This window comes from Neolamprologus brichardi, chromosome 5 (genome assembly GCF_056152115.1).
Source record: "Neolamprologus brichardi isolate AB-2024 chromosome 5, ASM5615211v1, whole genome shotgun sequence".
NCBI classification, from domain to species: Eukaryota; Metazoa; Chordata; class Actinopteri; order Cichliformes; family Cichlidae; genus Neolamprologus; species Neolamprologus brichardi.
This window is the reverse complement of record NC_142108.1, coordinates 29597187-29623415: the sequence shown is the minus strand read 5'-3', so window position 1 is coordinate 29623415 and position 26229 is coordinate 29597187. Positions and strand designations below refer to the sequence as shown.

Here is a 26229-nt window from a genome sequence, read left to right as displayed (position 1 = left end):
TGCTTAGCCAATGAGCATATTAGGTTCCACCATCAGATTCACCGCTTGTTGTGCCAGTTTGGGGTTTTTTTGCAACCGAGAAAATGCTTATCTCAAAGTCTATGGGTTAAACTTACCTATGGTGATATACATCTTTAGTGGGCAGACCACAGAGGCTGTTTGCTAGGATTTGCTTCTGCTAATTTTGAGTCAGTGGTGTGCTATTTGGTCCCCGGCCAGTCTAAAGAACTGTGTGCTCTAATTGATGGATTTATGTATTTATTAATGTATGGATAATTAGTACAGCTTTAACCAAGTTTACATAATAAATGTAGATAATATTTCTTTTGTTTTTAGAGAATTATAATAGTAGTAATAGTATAATAATCAAGCACAAGCAAGGTAAACAATAAAAGTTAAAGTTTATTACATGTTTATATACAAACAACCCTGCAAGGCACACATTTGTTTAAATAAGAATATACAATACATTTTATTCTTGAAAGCAAACAATTTTAGTTGTGTACATATATATACATGTATATATATGTTAATAGAAGTCTGTTTAGTGTTCAAAGAAGAAAGAAGGCCCCAAATTGCAGATGTCCAGTCAGCACAGATAACAACACAAAAGTGACCAACATAACATTTCCATATACTTTCTTAGGTTCTTAAACAAAAAAATACAAAAACATTGAAAACTTTCCAAGCCTGCACTTTCCCTCTGTATTAAGAATACAGTACTTAACAAAGACATTAAATCATGAAGTAAGCGTTAAACTCCATATCCATAGAGAAGTATAGTTAAGCTGGCTGTATGTCATCTATAAATGATAATGAAAACCTTTGTCAGTGCTGTGAAACACAGGAAAAATTTTTTATTAGATTGTTTATGTTACTGACAAAAAAGGCCAAGACTGATTAAGGCCATTGATACTTAAGATACACCGCTTAGCAAATTTATTACACGACCTGTCATAAAAACAAGAAAACACAAATATCTGTCAAAAATGTGTTTAAAAGTTATATTGCTAATTATTAGTCAAGAAACAAACCAAATACCTAAATCTGCTTAAATCTCAGAAATTAGAAGTTTATCAAGCATAACGTTCAACCACTAAGATGTTTTTTTTTCTGTTGAGAAATAATAATAATAACTGTGATTTGGCATGTTAGTCAAAAATAATGAGTTTTGCACTTTTTCAACTTTTTTATGAACAGTAACTTTGAAAATTCATGAATAACACATATGATATTGTAGCATTATAAATATTTGGATTAGAGAACTTATTGGTGGATTAACCATTACAGAAACATAAAACACGATTTTGGTAAATATCAAAACTGTTAATTCAGGGAAGCTGCAGCATAAACCTTACATCAGGTGATGGTCTAATAAAATTGTTAAGCACTGCAGGTTTGTATTTGGTATGAATTTTTTTTAGTTTAAACGCAGAAAAATAGCATTTTTAAATATATGGTTTTACTTTTTGTAGAAAAAGGTGAAATGAAAGTTGTATTTCAGCTAGACTGAAAAATCTATTTTACTTTTCTTTTGGAGGTCGTCTTAAAACGTATGAAAAATGTCAGGGTATTGGCAAGAATCCACATGAACAGCATATCATAATAGCTCCATTCTGTACATTGTTCAGTACAGACTATTGATTATGTAGCGATCAGCCGTGACATCCTGTCACTCCATTCGAGCTGCCTTTATGAAAATGTTTGTCCAACATCAATCAGGACTTTTATAAAATAACTTTTGTTATTCACAACAAAATGATTTTGTTCACAGCACATAAAGCAAAGATTGAAAGATGAAAAGATTCTCAAGACAAAGGCCCATCTTGACTTATGAAATAAAGATAAACAATGTGATGACAAAAAACGAACGTCTGGGGCTTTAAGCTTAGAAACATTAAGATACAGGCAGTCGTACTCGTTTGTCATCACAAAGTGTCATGACATACTGTGACAGATTTGACAGATGCAAGCTCCCTTAAGTGGCTACTGACTTGCACCAACGTTTTACCTTACAAATACAAGTTCAACAAACAACCATCGTTGCATTGCTGCAGTTCATTCCATAGAAGGATCAGGAGATGCCTGACCAAAGATGATTTTTAGAGGCTTAGGAAGGCTTGTCAGCATTATTCCCAAGCCTCCCATCGTCTGGAGTTTCAGAGTTCCCAGGCTGTACCATAAACTTTATTGAATATTCCTATTGTGACGTTCCGGAGAGTTGGCCTTTATCATGCCAAGAGACCAAGTCGCTTGACCTTAGCAGACAGGAAAGAGTGGATTATGAAGACTAAGGTCTTAGGGCAACAATGCAGGTCCAGTTGCTGTAAGAAGATAAAGATATGTAAAAAAGAAACATGATTAAATGTTAAAATTAAAACATTTCTATAAATGCATAACAAGCAGGTCAACTCATCTGAATCGGAATTATCTGAATAACTTAAAGAGTGAAATCTGATTTGTAACTGTCTGAGAGGGAGCATGTAATGTTTTTTTCTTAAATGTCAAGGCAATGGCTAACACACAAGCTTAGGTAGAAATCAAATTTAGTCTAACAAGTCTAACAAGTGAGCACTCACCACTCAGAGTAATGGTGCTAATGATTTTACTGATGCATTATTGCCCTGAAATGTCACATATTTCACTTCAAGTAAAAAATTGAACAGAAAACAGGGGAAAACTTACTATCTCAGCCTCAGGACCTCCAAAATCAAGGAACATCATCCGAACGCCGTCGTCTGAGGACATTCTGAGGCGCTCAAAAGGCTGCTGGAGGAGAATATTCTTCCTGACGCCCATCTCTTCGGTGAACAGTGTGAAACCGTCATCGATGTGAACTCCCAGCATGCACTCTTTCCCATTCCAACTGCAAACTGCCAAAGCAGAAAAAACAGTGCTTATGTGGCGTAAAGGTCAAGTAATGATTTATTTGTGATTTCATTAGTAGTATCATTCAGTATTGATACAGGGCTACAGAATGCACTTTACTAAATGTGACGCTGAAAAGACAGAGATGCAGTTTAAGTATTTTTTGCTGTAAGAAAACAAAATTGTTCCAAATTTTATATTAGTAAAAGAAAGTTTGAATTAGTTTCACATATTGGAATTAAAAGAACCATTTTTAGTTTATACTGGAACGTTTTTGCATCATTTTATTCCACCAGCAGAGGGCAATGTGAAACCTTTACTACACAGCAAGGTTTCACACCGCATGGCACTGGTCTCAGAAAGTAGGACTACTGTGAGCAGTAAATCCAGCTGTAAAGCTGTAGGGGGTTTTACTCAGTCTAGATGTAAGCAAAGAGCTAAGACTTTATATACTACAATACATACGACAAAATGCTTTGTCTTCCCTCAAGCTCCTTATAAAAATCCATTGCAAGAAAGTTTGGTTTCTAAAAACCCAAATCTTTTATTAAAATGAAACCAGAAGAATTGTGCAAAGATTAGGGACGATCTACAAAGGGGTACGGCGTGCAGATCACTGTGTAAAGAACAATAAATCGCACTAATCCTGCTTTGTGAGACGAGCCTCTGTTTTAAACGGGAGTGTTTGTGTGTGTCTGTTGAACAGAACCAAGTCTTAAGCCCAAGCAGGAAATGTTTGGTTGAAATAGATTTGAGGTATATTTATAGACATGATTCAAATGTCTGAATCAGTCCCTGAAAAAAAGTCATGTTGTACTGCTAGTTGGATAGTATTTTGACTTTCAGAAGGGGGGGGGGTCCATCTTTATTCCTCTTTAGCTTCTACCTCTAACGAAACCTTATTTATTCCTGAAAATCGGTTCGGATACGGAAATGTTTCCTGCCATTACAGGTAAATTCTTCTTAAAATGTTGTTTAGTTCAGGTTAACAACTTACAGCATACAGACGCTGCTAACTGAATTACATAATTCATGTGTACTCTCGTATAGAACTGACATCACCATTTGGTATTTAACATGTAGTGGGCTTTTCTCTTAATACATCTGAATTTCAGATTTATTCGTAAAAGAACTGTAAATGAACCAAAAACTGAAGAATCTTTTCTATCTCTGTACCCGTGGTGACCTCCTTGGTAAGCTCAGCAGCATTGTGGCAACCCTCCACCAGCAGATGAGTCCAGGTCGACAGCTCCTTAGCAGAATCCACCCTAAAAACATGTGTCTCCACGCCTTGCTTTGTGCCTGAACGTAGGCCAAATGACAGCTCAGAATCCAAGACTGGAGAGCTTTTTCCTGGACCAGAGTGGACCAGTCTGAGAAAGGAGGGAGTGGGGTAGGTGAAAGAGTGAGAAAAAAAAGTGTATGAGAAAGATGATAATGAAGACTTATAGAAAATAATGTGGCCATAAGAGCAAATGGTGTTGCAGACAAACTGCTACAGGGCTACAGAGGAGAGGAAAAACCCATGACTCATAGGTTCTGTTTCCACATGAATATGATGTTATTTGGCAAAACGTCCAACAGTCCAGCTATGGAAAGAGTGAGCATGTGTTCTCTGGGCTAAATCAAGCCGGAGGAAGGCCTGACCCGAACAGGGTGGGGCTTCTGAAACTCCAACGTTATGTGAATGCGTTGATATAAGAAAGAGAGCGAAAGCACAAGTGTCATGTTATGTAGCGTGTGCTGTAAGGGTGGAAACCTGGTGGTGATGAGCGGGTGGCTCTTTGTCGGATTGTTGAGGCTCTCTTTGCTTTCAGGACACGAGGGATACAAGAGCAGGTCCTTGTCAGTCAGCACAGCCAGTACGGGTTTCTCTGGACCCTGAGATACCTGCGCACGTTGAAATTTCTGAATTAAAAGTTGTGACAAGGTGTAACATAGAGACACACACACGTGCACAGCCATTTATGGACTATTTATCTTATACCAAAGCATTCTTCCATACCTGCTCTGTAATCCAGCCAAGATGTTTGACTTCCATGCCAGGCTGCATGCTCCTCATCTCCTCCTTCACTCGTGGTAAAAGGCTGGCAGCACCAGCCTGGATGGCATTGTACCAGGATTGGGCCATGGCGGGGTCTTTTGCCCTCAGGAACACAGAGTTCTTTTTGTTGGATGAAATCACCTCAAAATACCTGGCAAATGAGATGACAGAAAAAGTGAATGATGCCAGAAGAAAAACATAAAACTGGTGGGGGAAAAAGCTGTTAGAGGAATTAAAAAGACATGGCAAAGTGACTAAAGCTTAAGGCTGAAGAGGAAGTTTCAGATTTTAACAAAGAGAAAAAGACACACGAAGAAGTCCCTTTTACAAAGCCATGTCATTTTCATGTGTCAGATTTTTTTTATCCAAATGCATAAACTGTATGAAATATTACATAAATCGCTGAAGCTTTAACATGTAATACCTGTTTTCTGTGTCTGGAGGGCACTGTTTTCGTGACACCTGGCACATCTTCAGCGGGATGCTCCGGGGCTCCTTCACCTCAGCAGGGGTGAGCTCAGTGCCCCTTTGAGGTGTGGAAGGGGGAGAATCCCACGGGAGACCTGCTCCAGGGGACCCAGAGCTTTTAAAGAAGGCAGACATCTCCTTGATGTACTTCACTGAAGCAGAGTGGGTGGGTGTGGGAGATAAGAGAAAAGGCAGAAGAAGTAAAAGAGGACAGAGGAGAGAAAGAGAGAAAAAAATGTAAAAATGAAGCCTCCAGGTTTGGAGATGAGTTGAAAGCTGTAACACTTAAGAACTGCTTCAAAGTGGTGCAGAAATCAACGCACAGTACAAAGAGCTCTATGTCACAAAAGTTCTCCCATACAGAGCCTATGATGTTTATGTTGCATTTCTGTTGTAGGTAGTTGATTCTGGCATGTCTTTAGCAGCCACTGGTGCCATAGAGAAGATGTAATCTGACACTCATATCTCACTCGTGTGTCACATGTCATTCTGGTGCTCCAGCACAAGGATTATCAGTACTGACCGTTACGGCGTCAACAGTGGCATTCTTAGTGCCAATATCAGTTTACCTGTTATTTCCTCAAAAGCTTGTTAAGCCCTGGAAAAACCTAGGTGCACTTGAAAAAGTAATGTATTTATTAGCTTGCTAAGGTCCAAAATGTGGGACTATTTACAAAAACGCAACAGAAAATAAAGATGAAAAACAGAAAACAAAATATACATTCCATCCATCTCAGGCTACGTCCACACGTACCCGGGTATGTTTGAAAACGCAGATTTTTTTAATGTGTTTGCACCTTTCCTCCACACGTAAACGGCGTTTTTGGTCACTGAAAACTGAGATTTTTAAAAAACTCTGGCCAGGGTGGATATTTTTGAAAACTTGCATTTATGTGTGGATGAGAAAAACGGAGAAAACGCTAGTGATGTGCGGATCGATACTGAAATATCGATTCCTCCGATACCAGTCATTTATGTTCTAGAATCGATACTCATATTAAAATATTGATATTTTAGTAATTTAGGGTAAATTTGTAGGTTATCATTAACAGGAACAGAGAGGAAATAAACTATATCATTTGGATTGTCTACATTGGAAGGAACTACTTAGTCTTCCGCCTGTCATAGTCATGTGCGAAGTATGTCCTATAAATGTGTCCAGCCCCTTGGTGTGCGCACTCGCAACAATGGCTGAGCGTAAATGGAGTCATGTGCAGACGTATTTTACTTCCACAAACGGTTGAGACGTCGTTCGCAATACATGTGGCAAGAAAGTGAGGTGTTGTGGCAACACTACTAACCTCATCAAGGACTTCAGAGTAAATCATATCACAGAATATGACGAGCTTATGTTGAGGCGAACTGAAGAGGAGGAGTGGACAGGGACAGGTGCTGCTAGGGCGAGACAGACGTCTCTCACGGAGTCCTTTAGTGCTGCAGGCAGGCAACGTGTTCAAATAGCGCACAACTTCAGTTTTCTTATTTCTATATGATAACTGTGCATTATTAAGCGATAAGAACAAGTAATCCGATGTCCTGTAATCATTATGACGCTATCATTTGAGATACAATAACTGAAATGCGCTTTTGTACAAAGTATCGGTATCGGATCAGTATCGTCGATACCACCCTGAATTTTACTTGGTATCGGATCGGAAAGGAAATCAGTGGTATCGCACATCACTAGAAAACGCAGCGTCAAAGGTGTGCGCATTTTTTGACGTCACACTGTGCGCCACGTTATTGTTTCGGTGAAATGAATTTCTACAATACTGTTACTGTTAATTGTACTCTCTGCAGTGTTTAAATGCTTACATATACACACACAGTTACTGTCCCTCCACACATATGACCCGGTTCTGCTTCTATGCCCCATCCTTGTTTACTTTTTCCCACCGAGGCTTCTAGACTTCTGATTGGCCAACATTTCTGCACGGTTAAGAATATATTGCCACCTGTTGCTTTGGCATGTTCCTAGCAGCGTTGTCCTTCATTTCTGCCTTTGTGGACGGGATTATTTTTTAAAACGAAAACGGAAAATCTCCGTTTTCAAAAATACCCGTGTACGTGTGGACGTAGGGTCATGAAGGACCAGAGCCTATTTAAGGTGAGATGTACTCTGGACAGGTCGTCATCACAGGGCCGACACATATACACAGAAAACCATTTACAAGTAACCTCACATTCACACCTGCAGCCAGCTTTTTAGCAACAGAAGTCTTTGGATTCTAGGAATTACCCAGAGAGTTGTCCACTGCTCTACCCTCTCTACCCTCTCTAACAACAATAATAACAACAGTAAAAATAATTTGAAAGAGTGGAAGAATGGAAGAGTCTATAAGTGCACCATGACACACTGGTGTGAATATACATCTGTGTCTTTGTGTGTTTTCAAGATGACTATCTTTTTGTGGTTTGAAGGACCACATGGAGGTGAAACATCATGAAACATGATGATATCACCGAACTATCAGTGTGACCGAGGATTCAAGTATCCAACAGCTTACTTTGATGAATATGGCTTTTGATATATATAGATCAGTAACCCCGACCCATTAACAGTTAGGACTGGCTAAACTGATTGTGAAGCACTCTGTTACGGGTCATATGGTTGACTTTCCAAACCACAATGTTTGAGGAAAGAGTAAAGCACAGCAAGAAACACAATGGTAAACTACTGATCAAAGTCTAGCTAAGAAACCCTGTCAACTGATAGATGTAAAGGCACAGGAAATCCTTGTAAATAACAAAGATATTCTCAGGGATCAAGAAAAACAGAGACTCGAGTTAGACGGGGAAGCTTATGCAGCGCATAAAACTTGAAAATCTATTAAAGGTTTATTGATGCAACATTGTTCGAAAGAGAGACGTCTCCCCGGGCGAGGAGCGCTCCAAGGTTGACTACAGATGTGTCAACCTGTACTACTTCTACTGAAGTCTGGACTCTTGGGGACAGGGGAAGAAAACAGGTAGGCTTTCACAGTGTTGAAAGCTGATTAGCATTCATCTAACCATATGTGCTGGGAATGCAGTTCTGTTCATTGCACTGGAAGGCCAGTTTTCTTCTTCCGACAAGCCATCACAATTCTGACACCATATGTTGCGGAGTTCTTTCTTGCAAATGCCTAAGAAGTTAGAAAAACACGGCCCTAGGTGCTTCGTCATAAGGACTTCCAGTTCTGTATGGTGCATGACTGACACAATAGTGTCAGGGCTTTCACATTAATACAACAGGAGGTTAAGAAGTGCAAAAACACACATCCATCCATCTATCCACCCATGTTCAGAAGTGTGCTAAAAACGTATTTATGGCTACGTTCACACTGCAGGTCTTAATGCTCAATTCCGATTTTTATATTTAAATCTGATTTTTTTTGTGTCTGCTCGTTCACACTACAAATAAAATGCGACAGCAAACGCGCTATAGCGTGAACGCTCAAAGCGGCCCGCATGCGCAAACGAAGACGTCACACACAACGCGTTCTGTTTAGACCCAGAGCAAACAATATTGTTTGACTGATGGCCCTTAATATAAAGACTTCAGACTTCACGTTTCCCAATTTTTGCTTTAAGTTATTTTGTTATTTACATAATAATGTAGATAACCTAATAATTATCCTTATTGCAGTTTTAGAGGAGCGGTGCTTCAAAGGATAGTTGCAGATTTCTGTCAGAATCTGCAGATTATACAGTACAAATAAAATGTTCACGTTTCTCCAACGTTGTCTTCCCAGCAGTTTCACCGGATGGCCAGGAAGCGTTCGGGATGTCTTCTCGGGCGCTGATAATTGGCGTCTGTCTTGTGTCAGTGACGTAAAAGACGGATTTAATGCGACATGACCGTTCACACAGCAGTCGCTTTCTGAAACATCGGATATGTATCGGATTCAGTACCACATACGAAAGTGACCCAGATCGGATTTGAAAATATCGGATTTGTGCCGTTCACATTGTCAGACCATGATCGGATATGGGTCGCATAGGGTCAAAAAAATCGGATTTGATGCGCTTTCGCCTGCAGTGTGAACGTAGCCTATGCTGTCCCGTAAGTTGAAGACAGATTTGTCTCCCAATAGCCAGTGTCAGTGTCAGAGGTACATCTAACTGAGGGGGAAGCTCCCAGTTTAAATTTGAAGAAAGAAGCTGTGGCTCATGGTCAGCATCTTAAACCCAAGGCTATGGGGGTGCCCATAATTTTTGGTGGATATAATTAAGTGTTATGAAATTGTTACTGTATCTTATTCTGTACAGATATCTTTTTAAACGCCACTCACACACCCATGCTCAAATACCTAGACACACCACCACAGATGGAGTCCTCTGCTGCAGTCCAAAAGGCTGTGTATGGCTTTAACAGCAGTAGCCACTGCTGGAGTAAAAATAGCCCAGAGGACGTGGCAAAGCAGTAGGTTTAAGGCAAAGCTTTGGTTTCACATGGGAAGTGTGAAGTGCTCTGTACAAGAGGCATGTAGCCAGAGGGCAAGCAGAAGAGTCATAGCACAGGACAGCAGGAACGAGAGAGGAGGCTTTTACTTTTCCCAAAATAGAGATCCTGCCAGATACACACAGCCTTCCACTTATTTAGCTTCCAAACATCAACTCTCTAACAGTGCACATTTCATTTGCCAATTTAGGGAATGTTTACACATTTTCACTCTTATGGAAAATTGCTACATTGCTACAACTGTATGCTTTTAAAGTAACTGCAAGTATCCAGACGTGAGTAGTGTGCAGAATATTGTCAAACTGTCACATAGTATGAAGCAAGAAAACTGCATGAGCAACATTTATGTAAAACATGACTACGGTTCTTTTTCAGACGTGCTGCTATGAGCATTTAGGGATTACAGTGCATGTGTGAAGAAGTCTTAAGATGCTCCAGCAAAATTCTGAATAATTCTCTCTGCACCTCTTCGTTTGCAAACTAATTTTCCATACTTTTCAAAAGTAGTGTGGATCAATAGTAATGTCTTGGATCTAAAACCTGTCTGCGATGTTTCCCTTTTCTCTCTCTACAGAGATGAAGTCAATTCCTTTGAAATTTTGTTAAAGATTTGCTGCAAAAATCTTAAAAGATTTATTAAGAAGAATTCTTGTTTCTCACTCTGGATTGAGAGTATTCGGAGTACAAATTTTCTCTCAGCAGTCTGCATGGAGAGTTTCCTTGAATACACATTTGTGACTCAGACAAAAACATTTTCACACACTTGCACCTGGGTACGCATGTAGTAGCGAGTTTTTAATACTTAATAGTGCCATTCTTTGTAAACTTTAGAGATAGTTGTGTAAGAAAATCTCAGTAGATCAACCGGCTACTTCAGCAAATGCATTTTATGGAACTCACACAACATTTTTTGGTTTTCAGGTTGGTTACAACCAGTGTTTTTTCACTTCCTATTTTACCTTAAAATCTCTCATAGCTATTCCCGTCTGTTTTTAGCATCCTGTGTTTTATTATCCCATCATTTCTCCTATCTTAGCTCTCCAGACTTCATCCAAACACCTACTTCTCTAAAGTCAGCAAAGCATTCTGACTTCAGAGATTAATAAATGTACAAATTGCCTATACTTAGTATTTTTCAGCAGAATTTTATATTGCCTTGCAATGTAACATAATTACTGAATCTCCGAGCCTCATAAGTGCGTAGCTTTTAAGGAGGGTTTCAAACTTATTACAAAATCAAAGAACCACCAAGTGACAAAAATATTCCATATACAGAGCGGGTAGTAATTTCCTCCCAAACTAATGTAAACTGGTTAAAAGAGTGTTTGCCTGCTTCAGCAGCCCATTTGAACTGATGTGAAATGTGAGCTGTCAATAAGCGACCACAACAACAGAAAACATTTCCGCGCTAAGAAAGCTGCTAAAGTTTTTCAACCCTGATTTTATATACTTACTGGCTTTTTTAATTCCAATTTGGCATTGTGGTTGATAGCGCCCATTTCTATCGTGTGACAAACTCAGAGCACATATCTAATACTGCTTTACATGGACTACATGGTCTGTGGATGTCAGTATAGTGCAGCCAAATGACACTTCAGTGACATCTGTCTAATAAGAAGGCCTCAGTTACACAAAAAGCACAATTTCAATAACAACAGATTCTTCATAAACACTTTAAGAGAATATAAGGAGAGCGAACATAGTCGTGGCTAGAGGTGCTAATATCTAGCACATAAACATATTTCTATTCTTGGTGGGCATTACTCTTTATTATGTAAGGCTGAGATAATGTCTCTAGTGCTGCACAAACTGCAGAGCAGAATAGGTTGGGAGAAAGCAGCAACTATAGAGATGTTTACTCCTGTAAAGAGGCTTTTATAATCTCCCCAAATAACAATCTCGATGTGATAGCTTTTAAACATAGTGCCGTATTAAAAAGAGAGGTGAGACGATAAGAAAGATGGAGAACCGAAAGGGGTGTAAAATGGAACGAATAACATAGAAAAGAGAGAGGCAGCAGGAAAAATGAAGATTGGGAGCAAGAAAAGAGAATATGAACGAGCGAGACAGGCAATACAGGGAGAGCGAATATACAGCTTAGCTCAGCCAGAAATGTTGCCATGAATACCAGTGGCGGCTCATTCAATACAGGGCTAAAATTAGCTGAGATGGCACTGTTATTACTTTAGCTTATCTGGCAGCCAGTGAAACTACTTTTGTAGTGTGTGCGTGTCTGTGTGAGAGAGAGTTATGTGTGGGTGTAAGTGTGCGCATGTGAGGAGGTTCTTTGCTTCTTCTGCAGGATCTGCCACTAAGCTTTTCATGGTAAACTCGTCACTTTTACATTGAACCTAACAACTCCTAGCCAGACACTTTCAGTCAGCTGAGTTCCAGCAGTTTGCTTAACCGTAACTTGGACATTACAAACTGCCAAATAACAGTTTAACTTGTTCGAACTCTACACAGCCAGACCTCATTATTGTGCTCATTACCTAATGTACACAGAAACCATCACATATATCATTAACCCATCACTGCTAATCCGTGTCTGAAGCCATCCATACCCAGGAGGAGCATATCAGGAGGCCAGCAGCTTAAGAAGTTAGGCATGAGCTGACATGTTTCCAGACTTGGCACTGAAACTGGACCAAACAATGCACTAAAGCTAAATACCAGCCCTTCGTCCGCTTGCCACTGGTTACTGTGGGAGCAGCTGGAATGTGACTGGGGAGTTAGTGACCTCAGAAGCATGTTGTTGCCTCTGTAAACTATGTCAAGCAAAGAATGTCCCAATGTTACACCTCAGGGGAACAATGTTATGGGTGAAAACAACGTCATAAATTACTGTATAAAAGAAGTGAAACATGTTCAGTACATAGAGGTCAATTGAGGCAAAACAAAAAAAAAAAGAAGAAGAAAAAAACAGGTTTGCAATAATAAATTAGACATACAAAAATGTGGAGTTCATGTTTCGCAAAATGTAAGATGTGGACTATTCAAGAGACGATGAAAGTGAACATCAAACAAATGAAAGATTTTGCAAAAACTCAAGACTGCAAAAAGGAAAATGTTACTGATACATTATGAGCTCATTTCGGTCTATTTCATGTTCTGTCACTGTGTAATGGTTTCATTCTGTGTTCAAACATCACCTTTTCATGTGTGAAGTTTGCTTTTATTTCCCAGTGGAAAAGAAAACACGTTTGGGTTTTTTTTCAGCGCTTCTCTTAAACTTGTAAACAGCAAGATTCTGGGCTGGACTAATACTAAACGGATGATCTGATATCGTCGTGTTGGTGTTGTTCCCAGATCATCATGAAAATGTTGTTCCAGGTTCAACATTGCAAGTGACCAATCACATTATTGTGACGTTATTCTTTTGCGCACCAACCCATTCGTGCATTTATGAAATTCCAATGTTGCAAGGACAATATCAATTCTGCTTAGTGTTTATTAAAGGGTTAGGGTTAGGGTCCGTTGATCGGCGGACAAAGGCGGTTTCTCGCAGCTTAAGTACAGTTTTTTGTTTTACGCCGTTTTTTCCCGAAGTCGCAAAAGTATGACATCACAACATTCTGATTGGTCACTTGCAATGTTGATCCTGGAACAACCTTTAGTATGATGATCTGGGAACAACACAAACATGAGGATATCAGATCGTGCAATGCTAAACAGTCACGACTGCTCAATCGATAAAGGGCAATGCTGCAGAGACAGAACAAGTGATTGATTGACCACTATTGATAATCAGGCTGAATGGCTTGTGACTAATTTCACCATAGAACACAGGTATGGTTAAAAGTCAGATATGTTACATAATATTTATATACATATATTTCTTTCAAACTTTCAGTAGACGTATTGAAGCTTGGTTGACATTTTACACACAAACATTGTTCTGTGCTTGTAAATAAAGGCTTAATCTATAAAATACATCAATGATGATGTTCATGCTTGGTATGTGAAACTTTGTTTTTTAATAGATTTATAGGTTTGTTTTGTTGTTTTTGAATTTAACCACAACACAGAACTGAATAAGTGGAAGGAGATGGATGGATGGTCTACAGCAGGGGTCCCCAATCCCAGTCCACGAGGGCCGGTGTCCCTGCAGGTTTTAGATCTCACCCTGGGTCAACACACCTGAATCACATGATTAGTTCATTACCAGGCCTCTGGAGAACTGAAGACATGTTGAGAAGGTAATTTATCCATGTAAATCAGCTGTGATGGATCAAGGACACATCTAAAACCTGCAGGGACACCGGGCCTCGTGGACTGGGATTGGGGACCCCTGGTCTACAGGGACAGGGAGGCTAAAAAAGACAGGAGCTAAAATGTCTAGTTTCACAAGGGAATGCTTTAAGACAACTGCAAATTATGCAATTGCAGAGTACAAGAACATGCTGGAAGTGAGCACAATAGGAACTCCTTTAAAATAAATACTCATTACTAATCAAAATCAGTCAAAAAAAGTTAATGATCAGGATTAGGCTTCGATATGCCAAAACAAGTGGGGTTTGTGAACATTTTGAGGCATATGGTACACATACGAGGAAGAGGAAAAACACTCTCGTCAGTGCCTTTTCTTATTGATCCCTAATTTTGTGGGCTGTTAAATGCCAGCTTTACTGTATGTGTCCCTATTCTATCACTGATTAATGTGCATCTCCTTCTGGTCAATTACCCGGGTCTATATGATTTAGATCGGTCTGTCATTCCTATAGCCCATTTCATTAAAATCATGGATACATGCCAACCTTGGGAGGTGTTAGGTATGACATAAGTGAGTGAGAGAGAGCGAGAGGGAGAGAGAGAGAGCAGAACACAGTGAAACTTTTAAATAAATTCACATGCTGCCAAAGAGATTTGATTACTTTGCATAGTGTGTCAGGAGAGTTAATTATCCTAATTCGACAAAGTGAAAGTGAAGGAACCGTGAACTGATCTGGCAGAACACAAGAACAGCGTAGAAGGGATGCTTGGTGGCAAATGTTCACTTTTCTTTTGCTTATGATTGCTGCCTAAAAGGCATAAAGACTCATCAATTTATAAAGTACACACAAACTATTTTTCCACCTCAAATGGGCAATTTTAGCTTCCAACGATTACGAAAACACATTTATTGTGAATAATAAACGTAAATACCTCCCACTCCATCCCCAGCATGGCAATGGGGCACGATGCTGTGAGACAGTTCAGTGGAATTTAAACCTGTAGTGAAGTAAGAGACTAACACAAAGAGCGGGCCACCAATTTAACAGGGGCCTAGAATCGGGGCAGAGGGTTCAGAGAGGGCTTGTTAAGTAAACTTGATGGCACCGAGGGAGAAAGGGCCTGTTGGAGATTCGTGATTTAATAAAGCTATGTTATTTAACTGGTTAATCCATTCCCTTGCTGAGTGTAAGCACAATGGCCTTACGGGCCAGCAGCTCTGAAGGAAAAAGGACCCAAGCTTTGTGTCCACAGCGTTAGAGGTTTCATGGCAGGGTTACTCACAGAGATTTAGAACAATCCACATAACACCACACATTACCACAGAACTACACTACTACTGATGTCTGATCGCACCCAGTCTGTTAGACTCCTCAGCCATTTCTAACACTCGCTGCAAGAGAGTAATATAATAATGGACAGTGGCAGCAAGTTTGCAGCACTGAGAAGGGTCGTTTATATTTATTTGCATTTCATGAAGCAGTCTTAGCGGAGTCATCTTAGTGATGCTGAATTAGCATTTATATTTCTGTACTAAAATTCTTTGTCACTTTTACAATACATAACAACTAAGAACAGAAGCAGGACGAAAGAAAAGTTATTGTGACGTAACATTATCATATTTAATGCATGTGCCACGTAAGCATTTAAAGATTTGGGGGACTAGATAGGTGGAATTTATTCTTCAGAAAGTGTCAAATACATCATCAACAGCAAACCCACCTTCTCGTGTCCTATAAAGATCTAACAGCTGTGTATTAGCCAGGTTAAAAGGAAAGGAATCATGATCACAGTAATAATTATACTGGCATAAGAAACCAGTCTGTTTGCTGAATACAGACCTTAAGAACACATCAGTGTTACAAACTATATACATTCATAGAAAACACACTTAGCTCTGACACTATTTGGGTGATTATAGCTTCAATTCCAAAGATTTGCTTTGAGTTAAGATGCACCAATCAACAAACCAGGGACCGAAATCAGCCAATTTTCAGTTTTCTCGTGGGTGTACAGCAACTCGCTTTCGGTTAATTATTTGTAGTTCTTTCCACTACCACAGCACTTTACTTTCAGTTGTTTCAGTGAGAGAATCCTGCAATTTACTGCAATACTGTTAAGTTTAATAATTTATTTTTTTTATGAAAGTAGTCTGCATTGAACAAAGGTTGCCCACATATGCTGTCAGTTGTACCCCTTAGAAAGAGAACTGGAATTATCAGAAATCTTAATCAGCAGGACGCACATTTGGGAAAAAAAGTGAAATCATGAAATTCCATCCATCCATTCGCTTCTGCTTATCCTTTTCAGGGTCGAAGGGGGGCGCTGGAGCCTATCCCAGCTGTCATGGGCGAGAGGCGGGGTACACCCTGGACAGGTCGCCAGTCTGTCGCAGGGCTAACACATAGGGACAGACAACCATTCGTGCTCACTCGCACATTTACACCTAATGGCAATTTGGATTATCCAATTAACCTATCCCCACAAGCTGCATGTCTTTGGATGGTGGGAGGAAGCCGGAGTACCCGGAGGAAACCCACGCAAACACAGGGAGAACATGCAAACTCCACACAGAAAGACCCCAGAATGATGAACTCAGGGCCTTCTTGCTGTGTGGCAACAGTGCTAACCACCATGCCTCATCATGAAATTGATAGAGATAAACATTTTGTATATAATAATAATAATAATAATAATAATAATAATAATAATAATTACTTTTTGCACTAATTTTGCATATTGATTCCCTTGCACAAATAGATTAATGTGCATATATTCCTTTAAATTTGTAATAAAAAAAGAAGAAAAGTTGAGTTAATAAGACTAGGATTAATATAGAACCATAAATTATTCTCCAGTTAGGAGAGAAGTAGTTTTAGGGACACAAGTTCCAGATGAAGGAACAAAACTGATCATTCCAAACAACAGGACCATCCTGCATCTGCTGCCACCCACCAGATGAATACATTACCTAAAACCAGTGTTGGGAAGGTTACTTTTAAAATGTATTCCATTACAGAATACAGAATACATGCCCCAAAATGTATTCTGTAGCGTATTCCGTTACGTTACTCAATGAGAGTAACGTATTCTGAATACTTTGGATTACTTAATATATTATCATGCTGTTTACAACTACGTGAATGTACTATTGCTGTGATTTATTACTGTTACTGAAGGTCCGCGGCTCCGAACCGTAGTAAAGGGACCTCTGGCTAATACGTGGGGTTCTGTGTCGGCTCGTAGCCGAAAATTAGCTTTACTTTGTTGTCTGGGTCAACTTTGCTAGCGAGAGACAGAGAGAGGCGTTGAAAGGCTGCTCCAACGGAACTTATTGTTTTTGGAGGAAAACACGAACACGGTGTACAGTCGAGTCTTAATAGCTTACTTACAACTGGGCTCGTCAGGCTCTCTTCTTGGCTGCAGTGGTTATTATTATATTTACATGCTTCCAGCTCCCGTTTTTGCTCGATGACAGCTCATACTTTTCCTTTTTCTCCCGCCCTCGCTCACAGACACATAACGTGTATGACAGTCCATTCTTCCTGCAGCACGGACTACACTGCCTATGAGGCTACATTCTTTAGAGCTATACCTGTAGCATTCTGCCTATTAGCTTAGCACAACAACAACAAAAAGGCCTCTCTCACCCAGGAAACACGCAGAGAGAGAGCGTCAACCTGTAACCATGGCAACCGTAACGCTGCCGCCTGGAACAACAGAACGTAGCTGTCAAACAAAACCCAAACAGTCCTGACCCGCGACAATATGAAACAGGAAAGTACCGCCGTGTAATCCATTTATTTCAACAAAGTAACTGTATTCTAAATACCACCTTTTTAAACGGTAACTGTAACGGAATACAGTTACTCATATTTTGTATTTTAAATACGTAACGGCGGTACATGTATTCCGTTACTCCCCAACACTGCCTAAAACACAGAACTACAGACGATCGCTTTGCTGACTGGACTGCCACAGCTCAGCCACGACCACCTGAGAATTTGCAGTCGGACGTGTTAATTAAGAAAATCTCACCTGCCTCCCTCGCTACCTTTCTAGCATGTACTAAAAAAAACACACAGGTCAATCTGTGGATCAGCGAAAGGGAAAAGAATCAAGTGTGAGTGCAAATTCATGTGAAAGTGCTACACATGATATAATCTGTAAATAAGTCTATTTACAGATGATATCATGTGTGAATAGATAAGAGGGCTAAGACATATGTTGCTTCAGTAACAGAATCTCAACTTGTACAGAAACTTTTTCAGACAAGGAATGAATAATTTTAGCCAGCAGCATGCTGTGTCCCAATGAGAAGCTTAAAACTTTACTCTCCACAGTCATTATGTTCCATAAATCACTCGCCTAAGCCTACTTAAATCACTACAGTAAGATAGAGCAAGAATATATATCTCTGCTGGCCTTGCTTAAAAAGACTATATGGTATGTATCTCCCTTTGAGCGGCTATATTCACACATGTCCTTGAAGAGCTTGATTTGTAGATATGAAATATGATTTTAGCCCTCAAAGCAAAATGTAACTCAGTCTGGTCCTCATCATTCTTCTTAAAGCGACTGAGCTCTTCATTTTGTAGCTAAAGAAGTGACTACTTACAAAAGAGCTAGAGTGGCTATTGCATACTCTTTAACAGGAACCCAGTTAAAGGTCAACAAAAGATCTTCTACGTAGCGTGCCGTATAAATGCTCTCAGTTTGATCAGTTGTGGCCCTGCTGTTTGTAAAGCACCAGTTGTGGCATTTATTGATTTCCATACAGGCAGGAAATTGCAGAAGGAAAGACTCTAGTCAAAAATACACAATGTTATTGTGAATGCTAGTACAAGAACCAATCATATATTGGATGTTTATCATTGAGCCAAATACACAATATATTGCATGCTTATACTAATTTTTAATTTGATAAACAAGTATTAGAAAAATATGTGCATTTAAATTCACAGATATGGAATAAGAACCTTCATTCACTCAATAAATAAAATGAAACACTGTTTGCAACACACAGGGATTTCTGTGTGCATGGTGTGATCTGAAGTGTTGCCAAATCATACAATACAAGCCTATGTTAAGGACCCATATTACTTCTCTGAAATGTATTGTAAGGGTTAAACTGAATAGTCATATTTCAGCGAGAGGAAATGTTTTATCTTGAGCTTATATGCACAGTACTCCAGAAAGACTGTTGTGGGGCTATAATGACAATGAAACCCGGTAAAAGGTAACTGCTTAAATGAACTTAACTTAATGTGTAGCATCAGAGGGAGGGAGGAGTGAGCACAGTGGTTTGCACTTTGTTTTAATTTCTCTCTGGTGTTGGATCAGTTATGAACCAAATTGATCTGTTAACAGGAAACGTCTCATATGTCTGTTAAAACACAGCTTTTACTGACATCGTGTAAGCATGTTAATAGCTGAATGCTACAATATGTGACTGAAAAACAAACAACGATGAATGCAGTTCCACATGTGGCACAGAGTATATTCATTAACACACGGACAGCTTGAGATTACACTGTAAACAATGTTTTGCTACACACAGACACACAGGTATCTCTGTGTAAAGACACACAGGTATTGCCTCAGAGATTTCAGGGTTATATTGTGAAACTGTTTGTAACAGGTTTTGTAATGCAGCTCTGCTCTGGATAAATCCCAGGCTGTGCCTGATTCTCACATTCCAGGACCTCGCTCGCTGTCCTGAACAATTTCTAAGAGAACGTTTTGGCTTTTTTTTTAAAATCAAAAACATGTTGATTCTCCTTCAGCTTTCTTTCATTTCACTGTTTTCAAGGAGAAGCAGAAATACATGAAACCTTGGCTTACAATGTATTATTTCTGTTAGAACATGCCTCACATTCCCTCATCAGATTATTTTTAGCAGCTAATTTGCGCAGCTCTTGGTAGAATGCTTCTTATTATTAAAATGAAATGACTGCGTCTTTGTACTGTACATAAATTAGCGCATTGTTAGTAGATCACGCGCAGAACTCCCCTTCGAAGTCTGTCCTATTTTGATCTTATCTCTTTGAATGATGTATATTTAGTTCTTCGAACGAATTAAGAAGGATATAGACGTATTTTTGTACATTCAAGATTTTAATCTGTTGTCAGGACTTCCTCCACCTCTGCAGTGCATCTCTTGCTTCCGCCTTTTACAATCCGCAAGGTCAAATATTAACAACAATACTCAACATGTGAGGTTTAAATAAAATTATTATATGGATACACTTCTTCAATTGACACATATTGCACAAACCGGGAATACAAACTCGCCATATAATGTAAGGGAACTCTCCATCATAAATTTGAAAATACATAGAGAGAAAGAGGCCTGAGTTGCGTGAATGTGCGAGAGCGAGACATCGGAGAGATTAAGTTTGGAGTTAGCTCTAGTTGAGAATGCTGACAAAGCATCCTTCAGCCAACACTTATCACAAACACAAATGAACCTCTTCAAATCAAGTCTCACCTCAGGCACTCCTGAAACATATTCCCGTTTGTGCATATTGGATGTTCACAATCTGACAGCTTCATAGGAAGTATTAATACCCTTAGGTCTGGGGGGATGATGGAGCCACATTTATTAAATACAGTCAAATGTGCACACACTGTGCTCACTGAGTCTTCATCTTAAGAGACATAATGATTCAAATTCAAAATACAGCCTGCATGAAAGGCACAGCCTGAACAGCGTAGCAACACATGACTCAACACAAGGCCGTCACTGATAGTTATCTCTCGATCCCTGGCACATGTGATACATGTGTAGCCATTTACACAGCATCACACTGTGCAACTGGCTACACAGTGTGGCTAAAAATTAACAACTGACGGGAAATGCACAGAAGGTGCTGGCTAGCAGTTACAGTTCAGAAAAAACATGCACATCAAACGTTGTTCAGTATACTGGAAATGGTTCACAATAGCCTGCCATCCATGACGATGTTTAAATCAGGACAAATCTGCAGAGTTGACTAAATGTGCGACACCCAGGAATTTGAGCGTCTATGTTTGTGTGTGTTTGCAGCACTCTCCTTGCACTCCCCGTGGGCAGACAATCCACAGTGTGTTGACAAAGCCAACTCAAACATCACACAGCCAAGAGTCGGGGCAAGGCCACAAAAAAACATCTATAAAAGATGTTTTAAACCTACGCAGACCGAACATGTCCTATTTGGCAAAGCATCTTACTGACATATTTCAAAGAATTTAAAGGAACAAAAAGTTACCAAATGTGGGAGATTACATAATTAGAAATTAGTATAATCTAGTATCTCCTCCAGTGTTAAATGGAGGAGATTACTGAGCAAATAAAGCCACCAATCCAAAATACTTCCAACATTGATGCCTTTCAGACTTCGGGCTGCTGCTGTCTGAGCCTGAAGGCCAAGATCGATAAGCTAGAAGAGCTGATGAAGCTTTCGCTGACCCAAATGTTTGTTGGACAGAAGAAATAGGATTCAACAATGTTGTTTATCATGTTTTTGAAATCAAGGTTGTTGTTCTTTCCCAGATTGTGTATCCCAAACTGAACGTGGTCTCCAGAAGCTGCCAACCAGCTTGTGTTTGCTTTCTCCGTATTTCAGATGTATGTCTCTTTGTACCTTTTAATTTTGTTCCCTTATCTGTGACTTTCTACTCTATGTGCCTCTTTTTGTTATGTTTTTAATTTTTGGTTAAGCTCATTTGTGTTTGTGATAAGTTTTGGCTGAAGGATGCTTTGTCAGCATTCTCAAGAGAGAAAACACCACAGAAAGGTCTGTTTAAGAGAGTCAGTCTCACATCCAGCTAATTTAGAATTGCCACTTAACCTTACTTGCAAGTTCTTGGGCTGCAAGCCACCTTGAAACCCTGAATCGGGTAAGTGGTTAAGAAAATATATGCAATTAAGAAACCTAATCATGTAACTTATCACAAGGTTTGTAAAGTAAATGTTTTGTACGTGTCATCAAGTTTAGCAATGCTGTACTTTTTTTCTAAACAGCCTACGAGAAGAAGAAATTAAGATTTGTTTTAACCTGACGTTTCACGTCTCATCCAAGCAGCTTCTTCAATTCTAATTTGTGTTAACCACATCTCACTTTTGAAACTGACACACTTTTCTCTAACAGGAATAAATGGGAACAAAGTCAATAAGTAATTCTAACTAACCAACAGCCCAGCAGGGATAACAGACATTAGGATGCTTTATACAACTAACAGGACATGTCCAAAACATATACCCTTCCTGCTAAAATAATTTTAGACAAAGGAAAGACTGCAACTATAGAGCTTCCATAACTAAGCCTACTTAATCCCTGACTATGCGTGCACTGGGCCAGAGAACAGCTACCCTAATGAAAACGACAGGACAGAGAGAACTGCAAGTGTCCTGAGAAATGGGCATAAGAAACTCTGTGATTCTCTGTGTCTTAAGCTCTTTGTCTCATTGCATCCCTCATTCTCCCTCTGCACACATAATCACACAAACACACAGCATCTCCAACTCTGCTGAACCTCAGGTTGACATTAAGCACAAATACAAGCACAAACCTTTGAATCACACCATGACCAAAATGTACTTTTTATATGCACCTTTAAACACTGAACATTTCAGCAATTTAAGACTACAGACAAGCGCATCTTGTATAGGTAATATTTTTTCTATACTCTGGTATAGAGTTTTTAAAATTCTTTTCTTAGCTACTTTAGATATTTCTCCTTTGTCCAAATAAGCACAACACACTGAAGACCCCTGAAGAGAATCTGTATGCTTTTGAGGACATACTGTAAGTATGCTGTAAGACCATTTATGTTTTTCCTTATTTAAATGAGGAAATGATCACATCTCTCATCACTCTGCTTTATGGTCAAATGTATTAAATGGAGCAAAGTAGCGTAAGGTTGCAGACACACAAAAAAATGTGCAGGTGGAAGCTGAATTCTTTATTTATAAACAAATACATAAGCATTTCATTTGAATAATGACCAACACATTCTACCAAGAAGAGCGCACACTCATCAGAAAGGAGCACACCCAATGAGCAAGCAAGTAATCTGCCAAGAAAGGTAGTACAGTGTAAGCATAGGTGTTATGCATGTGTTTCTCTCCAGAAACAGCATGGCAATCCAGATCAATGAGCAGCAGTTGAAGCAGACTTGATACGCTTTTGATGGAAAGGGAAATTCTCTTTTGGAAATTACCGGGACTGTGTGGGGTCTTCCAGGGTAAGACAGCCATTCTCTGGATAAATATTGCAGCTCAGGTAGAGCACTGGATTTAAATAAAGCTGCAATATTGCAGACATTTTTATCATACAAACCTGCAATCTGTGTGTGCTAAAGCTGTAGGATGTGTCAAAGAACACCAAACATTACTGATCTTGCCCCATGCATGTGTTAATGACGGAATGATTTTTGCTGAGATTTTGCGGAACACGAAAGTGACCGACGTTCCAGAATAAGGCAGGAAAAACTGAATTTTTTGTCAGCCGTAGCAAGGGAGAGCAGTGCTTATTTTTTCCATTCATTGACACAGCCTGATCTATGATCTATTTATGGCTTATTTATTGAGTCAAAAATACACTACAGTGGCATTACAGATCAAAGGTTTACAGTTTTACTACTGTTTATGTTCAGTGCCGCCATTTCTAACTCAGGGTATGCCGGCCTGCTCCAATTTTTTAGTGGAAAATCTGGGTTGAAAGGGGAATTCCTCAAAAAAAAATCCGAATGGGAACTCAAAATTTTAACTTTGGACTTTTTCAGGAACCCACCATAATCCAACACTCACGATACATTGCTTTATTTTGACATATATATCCATATAGCATGTCGCAGATGTGACAACAGAGTTAAGTTACGAAACAAGAAATGAAAAAATCTGTTGTTGCGATGTTGCAGAGCTTCCTATGTACGCTGCTGAATGACGACACACAGACGTTTCATTGTGACAAAAAACATAAAACAAAAAAAAGAAAATACAAAATTGTTTTAATACTGACTCTCAGTATCTTGATAACGTCAAATGTTAATAAGAACAGTAAAGTTCTATACTGTTTCATCAGAAGACCTGTATTATTGGGCAGGGATAGCTCAGTCGGTAGAGTGGTGGCCCAATGATCGGAAGGTCGGGGGTTCGATTCCCCTGAAGAGGTACCCCTGAGCAAGGTACTGTCCCTACACACTGCTCCCCGGGCGCCCAATGGCTGCCCACTGACTGAATGGGTTAAATGTAGAGAGGAATTTTCCCATGGGGATCAATAAAGTACACTTTCTTCCTTTCTATTGGAGCTCTGCTCTAATCTTTCAGGATAAGGACTCCATGACAAACTGCAGGAAGGAGCCAAAGGATAACACACTCAAAGCTTTGAGCAATCCACCTATGTCAGTTATGCGGTCATTCTGATAACATCTCCCACAGTCAATCCAAATAAACTCTTAGTGGCAACAATCAAAGCCATATCAGGCATCTGTTTTTGTCATCAAACAACTGTTAATGACACACAACGTGCATTGAATTGCCTACCGCAAACCTTCAGTAAAATCACTCTAAAATGAAAACTATCTGTCTTTTATCTTCTCCTTCAGTTGCAAAATTGATACTCCACCTCTTTAATAAATCTCCATCTTTACTACTACACTAAAAAGTGTTGACTGTCGAGAGCAACTCCAGCTAATTCGGCAGTTTTGTAATACTGACCATTAATTATCTTTATCGCCTGTTTATTTGGCTTAACTGTGACACTTTACTTGGCCGAGCCATTGCTGGCTCTGTCCTGATGGACTTCAGACATGGGTTGCAGGCATGATTAGACTTTACCAAACGAGGTATAAAAAACGATTACGAAAGCTCAAAATAAACGTAATCCTGTGTACTTGTTTTCTGAGTTTAACCTTCTACTGCAGCTCATGTCTGCACAGATACTAAGCAGCCTTCCACCTTGTTCATCATGGTAGCTCTCACTGTGGTGTGTTACATTCTTTCCCGTACAATAAAAAAAACTTAAACTTGACTCCTGGGATACCTTGGATACATGGACAGCATGTACCCACCCCCAACCCACCCCTTCACATTCACACTTGCCTCAATGTCCTGACCTGTCCTTTGCAGCCTATTTATCCTTCCTTCCTCTCTGTGTGTGTGTGTGTGTGTATCTGTGTGTGTGTGTTTATGTGATAGTGGAAATTTGTGTTCTATGTGGCACTATAGTTTCTTTGTTTGTGTCCTTTTTGTCAAACCCTGGTTGCCCAGGGAACAATTCTCCCACCAAACTATTCCGACCCTCCACCCGGTATTGCGCGCTCTCTCTCTCTCTCACAAACTCACACACGCACATGAACTCACACACCTACACACACACACACAAAGTTTTATAACTCTGTGCATGTGCATAGTGGAGTGGATGCACACATTGTCTTGGCTGGCGAGCTGGCTGCAACGGCAGATGCATTTTCAGTAAGAGTCCAAATTAAGAATGAATAGAAACACAGCAGTATTGACAAACTGCTGCTCATTTGTCATTTATGCAAACATCACAGTTGTACACCTTCACTTCATCAAACAATGCCTAATTGGTCCATGATGTTTTCACAGTTAACATTTTACAAAACTCATATAGAAATCTCATCATTCCTCCTGATCCTCAGCCTAAAAGTTGTTGCTGCGACTGTAAAATGTGAAAAGAACAGGTTGTGATGCAGCAGAAGCACACGCACAGGTAAAGACGCCGCATGTTCGCACACTCACACATAAGCAGTCGGGCCATAAATGTCGCTGTGAAGAAATGAAGGCAGCTGTGCTTTTATGGCTTCATCTGGCCTGTTATATTTATCTGATACCCCCACCCTCACCCCCCACCCCATGTGCTATCTTTCTCATACGCATCCATTGATTATTCCATCAACAATATAATATAAGGTCCAAAAGTAAGGTGAAGAATATTCACAAATTCCTATTTACAGTGAGAGGCTTTACCTTCATGGTCACACCTGGGAGCTGCCCACTGTTGCCCTTTTCCTGTACTATTGGCTGCTAAGCAACCGTGTGGCCTATTTAAAATCATGTGACTCATTATAAATCAATAAAGTAAACACTGGTAAAATCATACCCAGCTGTGCCACATATGTGCTGCTGAAAATGCTTAACCCCTCACAAAACTGGTCCTAATGAGCAATTTTCCTATTTTTAATG

The 26229-nt window shown here is 39.6% G+C and overlaps 1 protein-coding gene across 1 annotated transcript in view; it reads right to left on the bottom strand.

Moving 5' to 3' along the window:
- Positions 1-384: 384 nt before the first annotated feature.
- Positions 385-26229, bottom strand: part of snta1 (syntrophin, alpha 1) — a 36071-nt gene continuing 10226 nt past the window's right edge. The window contains exons 3-8 of the mRNA XM_006782763.3: positions 5337-5532; positions 4874-5063; positions 4628-4758; positions 4045-4241; positions 2686-2873; positions 385-2324 (exon numbers count right to left, since the gene is read on the bottom strand). Of these exons, the coding sequence (XP_006782826.1) occupies positions 2232-2324; positions 2686-2873; positions 4045-4241; positions 4628-4758; positions 4874-5063; positions 5337-5532 (995 nt within the window). The 3' untranslated portion in view covers positions 385-2231. The remainder of the gene's footprint in view (positions 2325-2685; positions 2874-4044; positions 4242-4627; positions 4759-4873; positions 5064-5336; positions 5533-26229) is intronic.